Here is a 10,175-nt window from a genome sequence, read left to right on the forward strand (position 1 = left end):
CATATCTTCAGATTCAGTGTGACACAAAGATGTAATTATCTACATGTGTACTGCAAATAAACGTAAAAAAAACGTGGAGTACACGCGTATGTTGTAAAAAAAAAATGTTTATAGCTAATCCATCATACCTTTAACGATGCCAATTTGACACAATGTAAACAAATACAGGCTAAAAATACATTTTCTGATTTGATTACGCAAAACCTAGATGCAGATGACTTCCTGTTTAACATCCTAAATATGATTATCCCTCAAACAAAAGAAAGAAATCCATTTTTATAACTTTTTTCATTCTACACTATCATTTTTTTTGGATGTTACAAGCATTAACATCCAGATATTTAAGAATCAGTCCATATACAGACCAAAAGCGGAGACATAGAAAGCCAATAAGCAAAACTAAATTATGGATAAACTATTCCTCTAATGTAAAAAAGCTTCACTGCTTATACTACATGCTGCCAGACTGTGATTCCTGCATGTTGCTTCACTACTAACAAGCATTTTCTTACTTTTCGTCCATGTTGGCCGAGTTCCTGAACGGGACGATGTCATTGCACGAGCTCTCCTTGTTATCGGCCGCCGCGTTGGCCCTAATGAAGGAGTCCAGCTCTCCGTTGACCGGTGCGTCCGGTTTGGTGCTGTTCTCCAGGTTTAGCAGGTTCAGGTAGGACTCGGCGCAGTCCACTTGGGTCGGGGAGAGGGATGAGGTTTGGAGAGGCCATGAAGGTGTGGAGGTGATGAGCTGGTCTAAGGGCGTCTGGCTGTAGTGATTCTTCAGATTCAGGGACAAAGACTTGGCTGATGTGGAGCCGCACGATGACTGTGGACCATCTGGAATCAACAAATGACAGAGAAGATAAATCAACAAAATGCCAACGTTAAAAAAAAACAAGTAAAAGTCTCTGAGTACTGACTCTCATTACAGAAAAGGAAGAGCTGGCATCGTGCCAGCGGCAGCACTTAGGTCAGCCGTGTCTGAGATTAGCAAGATTACCATTTTCTATCAGTGGGGACTTAACATGATTAACACAAGCTTGGAGCATGGTGTGTTATATTCAAAATACACACATAAAAACACATTCACAGAGCCGTACACACACAGCTCTGCCCACTGTGTGTGTGTGTGTGTGTGTGTGGTTATTCATTATGATTTTGGCAAGACTGGCCGCTCTTTTAGCTGCTGTAAATACATACCTCCTACAAAAATCTTCCTTTGGGACAATGTGTGTGTGTAAAGACAATGAAAACTCTCACAGAGTCTGAGATCCAACAGAATGTTTGAAATCCAGCGTGATTATATAATCTGCTATGTAAATATAAAACAACAAAAAAACAAACAAACTCTAAAAAAATCTAATCAAAATCTAAGCCAAAAGATAATGAAGTTAAATATATATATATATAGATATAATATATAAGATATATATATATATATAATATATATTATATATATTATATATATATGTTTATTATTGAGGTTGTAGTTTGCAGTGTGGTTGAACTGGACTGTAGTTCTAATGTTTTGGACTTTTGATCGGCCAGAATATTAGAAACACATTTCAATAGAAAGAAAGCCTCAGTCTGAGTTATATACTTTATACATCTGAACACTTCATTGAGGTTATAAACAAAAACTGAACATTACAATCTTCCTAGATGTAGAGTTTGTGGCAGATCTGTTGAATTAAACTGTAAAATGTATCTACTAAAGTGGCCAGGGTTATTTTTATTAGCTGCAGTGGCTGTTTGACTCTACAGATGGCAACTACAGGCTGTCGGTTGGTGAATTCAACACTTTGGTCCACAAATATCTCTGAAAATGAAATTGTATTTTCATGTTCATGCTACAGGGAGGTCGAGTCCTGCAGACTTTTTCCCGCATCGATACTACAATGCTTCATAGAGCCTCACAGAGCCGTTAACATGACTGTAGACCCTCAGTCTTGTCAATATAAAACACTTGTTTTACACAAAGTAGTATAACAGATGAAACTTGACAATCAAATCTGACATTAGCTACAAGACGACAGAAACCAGGATTTGGAAATTTAATAAAATTAAGATGAACATGTTTAAACTCGAGCTCTCTTTCCCTTTTCTTCTCACTCTTTCATTGAAATAAACCGGACTTTTGCATCAGTCCTCATTATCTGTGACTTCAGCGCCTCCTTTGGTGCTGTGACCCGGCAAGAATACTTTCAACTGGTTTCGCTCACACCTGCAGGACGATGCTTTTTCTCCTCAGTGCAGATGACACAAAAAAAAGAAAGAAAAGAAATGCTTGATCAAAAGTCAACCAGGTGACGCAAAGGGAAAAGCACTCATGTTCACCTGCAGATGGGGTTCAATCACTGGCAGCTGTACTTCTGCCCCATCAAACACACCTGACGATGTTTCCAGGCAGGAAGCCAGCGAGGGATCATGGGTTTTTTTTATTTGTCATGAATGACTACACCATCCCCTTGCCAACAGGGGAGTGAGCAACGACGAGGACTGCAGCACACGGTGGGGGAACCTGACCTGACATGAATTCATCCGAAGGATTTACACTGTTCCCACCGGTCACTTACTGTGCCCATTAGCCTGAGGCTCCTGTTGTGGCGGCTCTGGTTGTGTTGTTTTTGGGGAACGGGCTTCCAGCTCTTTCAGCTGCTGCACAAGTAGGGCCAGGTGCTGCAGCAAGTCCCTGTTCTGCAGCAGCAGCTGGTGGACACGGGCCTGAGCCTCCATACGAGCTGCAGTCTCCGCTGCCATCTGATCCTTCAGCAGCTGCACCTGGGGTGGAAACAAAAGGACGAGGGGTGTCTGTTTGTTTGTGATTTGATTATGCAAAACTTAACAAGTTAACAACACGTTAACAAGTTATTTTTCCTGTCTCGAAGTGATGACTGGGTCGATTTTGCAGTGGCAGACATGAAACAGTAATGTCAATATTCATCTGTGCTGCAGCTCCTCTGATGACGACAGAAACTGGAGGCTCTGGAGCTGCTCTGATGCGAATGCATTATTATTATTATTATAATAATGCACCGCTTTTATTTTGTCACGCTGCAGCGACTTGTCCTTCCATTTCTGCGCTGGTGCTGCCCCCTAGTGGGAGAGCATCAGTAAGAGACATACAGCACAGAGAGATAACACGGGGCTCCTTATTGTGAACAAGAGATACTTGAAGGAAGCAGCTAGGAACAAGGTTGCCAAGATGAAGATCGCCTCCATGGGTCTTTATTCTGCTCGAATGAAGTGTGTATGAGCCTCGAGCGCGGTAAAGATGCAGCATGAGTGCCGTGCGAGACGGTCTGGGTAAAATAAATGTCAATATTGCAACAAAAATTAAATTAGTTCCCCAGAGCTTCACCGAAATAAATATGAAATTGCTTGACAGACTGGATGAGCCAAATAATAGTTAATAATTCATGTGGTACCGGATGAGGTAAATCCACAACATGAGTCAGAATCAATGTGGCAGGTTCAGCCAACTGAGAGGGAAGTCAGTGTAAAAATAAATGGTACACGTCCAGCTGGCTTTTTTTACTGGAAACAGACGAGCATCAAGGTGAACTGATCTGATATTTATCACTGGGTTCCTGAGAATATTAAACTCATTAAATAAAGTGATTAGAACTCTAGCAAACTAAAATGATTGATTCATCGATTAATCAATTATCTATCTATCTATGTCTTACCTGTGCGACGGCCACCTGCGTGTGCTGCTGCTGCTGCTGCAGCTGCTGCTGGAGAAGCTGCAGGTAGTGCTGCGACGCCAGCGGGGTGAGAGATCGGGAGCAAGGGCTGCCGGGAGTGACGCCTTGGGATGTCACAGTGAAGAGTGACCTTCGATCAAAGTCCTGAGCGCAGAGAAAACACACAAAAAGAAAAGAAAAGTTATTTTCAATGGTTAAAAACACGCTTTGAGCTGAAACGTCGGGTGTCATTTCTCTGGCATTAGATTCCCTGACACATTAAACAAACAATGGACTTCAGTGTTGGCCCTCAGGAGCCACAGTGCTGCCAGTTTTTCATCTTTTCTACATAATAGGAGCTATTTTTGGACCCTGGACACCAGATGAATGCAATTAATGAACCAGTAGGATAAAAACCACCCAGTCTTCCGAGTCCCCGAGCTCAGGACTGCGAGCCACTCATGTGGAGCTCCCCGGAGCCCTACCAGAACTGTAATAATCTCTAAGCTCATTATCATACACTACACTCTCTTCCTCTGTTTTGTTCCTCGCTGGATTTTTCGATGATTTTTCCGATGATCTCTGCGATGCACGGATGTCGCCTGGAGAAACAGGATGTTTCAGTCTCCGGAGATATCAGCACTGATCAAGAGAGATTTTATGTGCGGAAGGTTAAAAACATAAAATTCACGTCTGTATGACAAACTGCTGTCATGCAAAATGACTTGGTGCAATGGCAGTTTGTAACTTCGACATCGCACCACTAGAGGGCGAAGCAGCACACAGTAAAGTGCAGCACATTGAAGAGAAGCTCCTGTCTCAGTCCATCATCAGACATTTGAAATACAAGCGTGAAGAAAAGTACATTTTATTGCAATGATGTAAAATTATATTCATGGTTCATATCTACAATTGATGTGAATTATAAACGCTGCAGTCACGCTCTGACAGACGACAGAATATATCAGAATAGAAAACTTGAAAAGCTGTTTTATAAATCGGATTCATGCTTTGAATAATGACGTCGTACATCAACACAATATCTTCTGACAAAAGTTTGGATGATTTCTGTTTTCGAGTTTTTGTCTGTGGTTTGAATTTGAACTGGATTTTGCAGCATTTCAATCAAAACGTGACGACAGCTGGCGGCTGAATAATAACTAATAATGTGTTCTTCCAAACTGTTGCAGAGAAAAACTTGTCAGACTACAAACTTATGGTGCTGAAATCAATTAATCAGCTGTCAATCAATTATATGACTACGATTTATATTTACAATGAAGCATTTAAAAAAGGTCCAGTGTGTAAAATTGTAACGCCAAGTTTCTACAGTAGCCCAAAACGGACAAAACACTGGCTCTAGATGGGGAGTTTCATGTTTTTTTGCACGTCTCGTTCACGCTTGGAACCGGAAGGTGAGTGGAAGGATTGCAATCTGCAACTACACCCACAAAATTCTACTTAAAAAACAGAAACATTTACAGGTCCTAACTTCTCAAATGTGTCGATTTACTGCTTTTTGTTTAGTTTTATATTAAAATAAACTGAACATCTTTGTGCTTTAGACTGTTGGCCACACAAAAGAAGCAATCTGAAGTTCAGACGTTAGACTCTGGGCAGTTTTAATGGGATTTCTGTCATTTTGTAGACAAAACAATGAAATACAGCAATGACCAAATTAAAGCCACTAAACTTATGCAACATGAGATATTCCTGATTAAATAAGCAACGATAAAAGCTTTCTTGGTTATTTTTTATTCATTGTTCAACACTCAAAAACTCAACAGCTTCATGACAACATAATGAAACAACCCACCGACTGTCACTGGACTTTGATAACTGGTGATTGGTGGATGTAACGAGTCCTGCCCACTTCAACAGACAGAAATACAAATACATAAACTTGAAATAATCAAAGCTGATTCAACTTTGGCAGAAATTTTGTGTTTGGTTTTGTACTGTCGGATATTGTTCAAAGTAAAAACCAGATTGCGAAAATATATTTTCACGGTCCAAAAAGTAAATGTCCAAAACTTCCTCAAAAAACACCTAAGACGTTATTTCGTCCAGCCCGTGTTTACCCACCAATACAACCAGCATCGTGTGTAATCTCTGTCTTTTTTCTGATCTCTCATTGTTCCTTCCTCCATCTCTCTTTTTCTTTTTTTCCTTCCCTCGCTCCTTGCTTATCTCCACAGAGCAGATGTTCGTGAACCCCTCAATGGGATTATGGTGGCGTTTCTCACAAATCAAAGGGAACAGACCGGGGGTTTTTGGGATTAGGTGTCCCCCTTTTCCACAGCCAGTAGGAATATTCAGGTCTCCTCCCATCATACACTCTCTCTCTCTCTCTCTCTCTCTCTCTCTCTCTCTCTCTCTTTCCTTTAGCAGCATGATGACAGCTGTATCTACCACACATACGCTGTGGTGACAAATCCAAAAAGGAGCACGTCGTGACACACCAAAGCCTGTATGTTTGCATCCTTTTCATCTTGTCACTGTCATATTAAAAGATCGCTTCCTAACTTGATGAGGATTTACAGTCAGAACTGTAGCATTATTCCACACCTATACGCAGAGCCGCAGATCTGGTCAGGTACTGCGGCAGATGACAAAGCACTAAACTCTTTTACTTGAATGAGCTATTTGGCAGCGCTACGTCGAGATCAAAACCAAACTAATGCCAAAGCTGTGAATCAAAGCAGAGGCAGAGACATTTAGCAAGCCGCAAAGTCGGAAGCAGTCTGGAGGAAAGAAAGCTGCAATCATTAAAATGTGGATGCTGCTGCTGGAGTCAGTAATAAAGAGCGGGGACCTTCACTCCAACCGCAATGGAAACAACGTCTTTACATCTTGCTGGCGTAAGGATTAGCTGTCCATGACCACGACAAGAAATACAACCACTATGAGGATTGCTGGAGCACTGAAGAAATCAGTATATATGTCCTCTGTGTTTGTTTGGTCAAAAGCACGGTTATCTCTTTCCCTGCATTGGCCGTGAATGTTTAGTATTGATTGACAACGTTAGTCTCAGAGCTGGTAACTCTCCATGGGGCAAGCACTAAAAATAGTTTGTGATATCACATCAGTTTCACCGTTTAGTGTTGCCAACTTGGCAACTTTTTTTTTTTTTTACGAGTTTTACGATCCGCTCAGTGACATTTTTCCCAAAAATGTCCCCGGTGACAAAGCAACTTTTTTTTTTTTTTCTTCCTGGCAGACCTTACCCTCCTCTCCCTTTAACGACAGTCCCGGATATTTCTTAATAAGAATGTGCGCTCATCCTTGCACGCCGGGCTTGACTGTTTTTGTTTCTGTGAGCAGGCGGCGAGTTCAGTCAACCAATCAAGCAGCCAGACGAGGAACCAGACAGAAATGTGAATGACTAATGAACGCGCGGCGCTAATGACCAACCGCTAAACCTCATTGTTTGTCCGGGGGAACTCCATTGTGTCTGCTCTGAATGATTCAACATGGTTTCATTTTTTTTTTTCCTCCACACAGCTGAGTAGACTCAGTGTTTCGAGAGGGAGATTCAGATGTATTGAGATGGGATGATGATGTTTAGCTGCTCTCCATTAAAAACTGTTGTCTGCCAAAAGCCGCACAGGCAGTTCAACGGTTCTTAAGTTATAACAGGCTGGTTATTTGCTGTCACCACAATTCGCTCTCTTTTCTACAACAGAGAACAAACATGTCGTTGCTTCCACTGTCCAAATCACTGACAGTATAAAGAATGGACGAGGTATGTGTAGATTTCCGAAGCGCTGTTTTTCAAAGCTCAAAATCTGTGACTTGTTCTGCAGCCAGCCTCAAGTGGACGTTTGAGGAACTGCAGTTTTTGGCTTCACTTCACAGCCACTGAGTTTGCCTCTTGGTCCAAATGGAAACCAGTTAAGCAAAGGACTGATATCTTTATGATGGTAACTAATGGTGTGTATGATTGTTGAAAAAGGGGAAATGTCTTGTATCAAGGTTTGTAAGCTACAAGGGTTGTTCATCTTTATACTGTAGGGCAGGCCTGCAGACTATAACTATAATATATCAAGCACAATACAGTGCACCTCTTCTTACGGTCTTCAGTGTGTTTGTGTGTGTGTGTGTCCTGCAGTATCTTACTATGATGGTCTGTCCGGGTTTTACCACGTTCAGTTCGGCCAGACTCTGCAGAATGTCACCGACGGCCTTTTCGCAGAGCGAAGCGCCGGCTGAAGGATCTTCTCCTGCTCGTCTTCCTCCCAGTTTGCCGTCATCTTCCTCCTCTTGCTCTGCGCCCGTCAGTTTACGACCTGTGAAATGATAAGACAAGAAACAAGTGTTTAGAATTTGCTAGTATTCATCTGATTGTTGTATTCTATGCTGCTTAAATATAAATACAGCTTATATATTATATTTGTGGGATTTTTCTATCCTCCTGAAGGCTCTGATGTAACCATCTTCACAGCAAAATAATGCATATGAGTCTATGCAAAACATGCAAACATGGTTGCCTTCATTTAAAAAAACAAAACCCCAAATTAATTCTATTTTAAGCACATACACAGTATTTTACCCCCTCGGCCTGTCACACAACCGCAGCTCAGTGGCAGACAACTATTCATTGACTGTGCAAATTACACTCATTACTGCTTACACCGGCAATCATGCTCTTGTGTTGTCCAATGACTTGAAAGTTGTAATCATGGCAATCTTTCCCATCGTTGGCCTCCGTCACACATGAAATAAATGCAGCACAAGGCCTCAGAGAACAATTTCATTTTGTCCCTGAAACCCGTTAACATTTCAGTGTGGCCATACGTCTGTGCTGTTACTGTCTGATTGCTAGTTTTTGGTCTGATGGTTCCATTTAGGTCGTAAAGAGGCGTGTAATCAAACTAAACAGACCAGGTTAAGCTTTAGCCAGGAGATAGATGATCCCCAAAAATGACCAATAAATGCTCATAAACACCAGATTTTCCACAGCGACATTGTTCAGAGCAGATGTTGGAGGTAAAAACGTGTGCTTTAATACACCAGCATGCTTTTGTGAACAGTGGTTGGCATTATTTAAAAGTAAAGGGAGACACACGCTCTTGTGTTGTCCAATGACTTGAAAGTTGTAATCATGGCAATCTTTCCCATCGTTGGCCTCCGTCACACATGAAATAAATGCAGCACAAGGCCTCAGAGAACAATTTCATTTTGTCCCTGAAACCCGTTAACATTTCAGTGTGGCCATACGTCTGTGCTGTTACTGTCTGATTGCTAGTTTTTGGTCTGATGAAGGTTTGTACAAGCTACAAGGTTGTTCATCTTTATACTGTAGGGGGCCTGCAACTATAACTATAATATATCACGCACATACAGTGCACCTCTTCTTACGTCCGTTGTTTGTGTGTGTGTGTGTGTCTCCAGTATCTTACTATGATGGTCTGTCCGGGTTTTACCACGTTCAGTTCGGCCAGACTCTGCAGAATGTCACCGACGGCCTTTTCGCAGAGCGAAGCGCCGGCTGAAGATCTTCTCCTGCTCGTCTTCCTCAGTTTGACGTCATCTTCCTCCTCTTGCTTGCGCCCGTCAGTTTACGACCCTGTGAATGATAAGACAAGAAACAAGTGTTTAGAATTGGCTAGTATTCATCCGATAGCTGAGTGTATACCTTTACATATAAATACAGCTTATATATATATTTGTGGGATTTTCTTATCCTCCTGAAGGCTCTGATGTAACCATCTTCACAGCAAAATAATGCATATGAGTCTATGCAAAACATGCAAACATGGTTGCCTTCATTTAAAAAACAAAACCCCAAATTAATTCTATTTTAAGCACAACACAGTATTTTACCCCTCGACATGTCACACAAACCGCAGCTCAGTGGCAGACAACTATTCATTGACTGTGCAAATTACACTCATTACTGCTTATACCGGCAATCATGCTCTTGTGTTGTCCAATGACTTGAAAGTTGTAATCATGGCAATTTTCCCATCGTTGGCCTCCGTCGCACATGAAATAATGCAGCACAGGCCTCAGAGAACAATTTCATTTTGTCCCTGAAACCCGTTAACATTTCAGTGTGGCCATACGTCTGTGCTGTTTACTGTCTGATTGCTGTTTTTGGTCTGATGGTTCCATTTAAGTCGTAAAGAGGCGTGTAATCAAACTAAACAGACCAGGTTAAGCTTTAGCCAGGAGATAGATGATCCTCGTGTCCCCCAAAAATGACCAATAAATGCTCATAAACACCAGATTTTCCACAGCACGTTGTTCAGAGCAGATGTTGGAGGTAAAAACGTGTGCTTTAATACACCAGCACTGCTTTTGTGAACAGTGGTTGGCATTATTTAAAAGTAAAGAGAGAAACACGCGTAAGCACACAACTTTTGTGTGTATGTGTGCTTTCATGTCCACAATTTTTTGGCTGGTTCATAATATATATATATATATTTTTTTTTTAAGATGATTTTTTTGGCCTTTTATGCCTTTTATTATAGTACAGCTGAAGATCGA

At 41.4% G+C, this 10,175-nt stretch overlaps 1 protein-coding gene across 2 annotated transcripts in view; it reads right to left on the reverse strand.

Annotated features, from left to right (window-relative positions):
• Positions 1–10,175, reverse strand: part of si:dkey-34e4.1 (carboxyl-terminal PDZ ligand of neuronal nitric oxide synthase protein) — a 50,524-nt gene that overhangs the window by 12,938 nt on the left and 27,411 nt on the right. For both annotated transcript variants that reach the window (XM_010750940.3, XM_019269061.2), the window contains exons 7-10: positions 7,803–7,972; positions 3,687–3,848; positions 2,574–2,778; positions 513–834 (exon numbers count right to left, since the gene is read on the reverse strand). In XM_010750940.3, the coding sequence (XP_010749242.2) occupies positions 513–834; positions 2,574–2,778; positions 3,687–3,848; positions 7,803–7,972 (859 nt within the window). The remainder of the gene's footprint in view (positions 1–512; positions 835–2,573; positions 2,779–3,686; positions 3,849–7,802; positions 7,973–10,175) is intronic.

This window comes from Larimichthys crocea, chromosome IX (assembly GCF_000972845.2).
Source record: "Larimichthys crocea isolate SSNF chromosome IX, L_crocea_2.0, whole genome shotgun sequence".
In the NCBI taxonomy this organism is placed as follows: Eukaryota; Metazoa; Chordata; class Actinopteri; family Sciaenidae; genus Larimichthys; species Larimichthys crocea.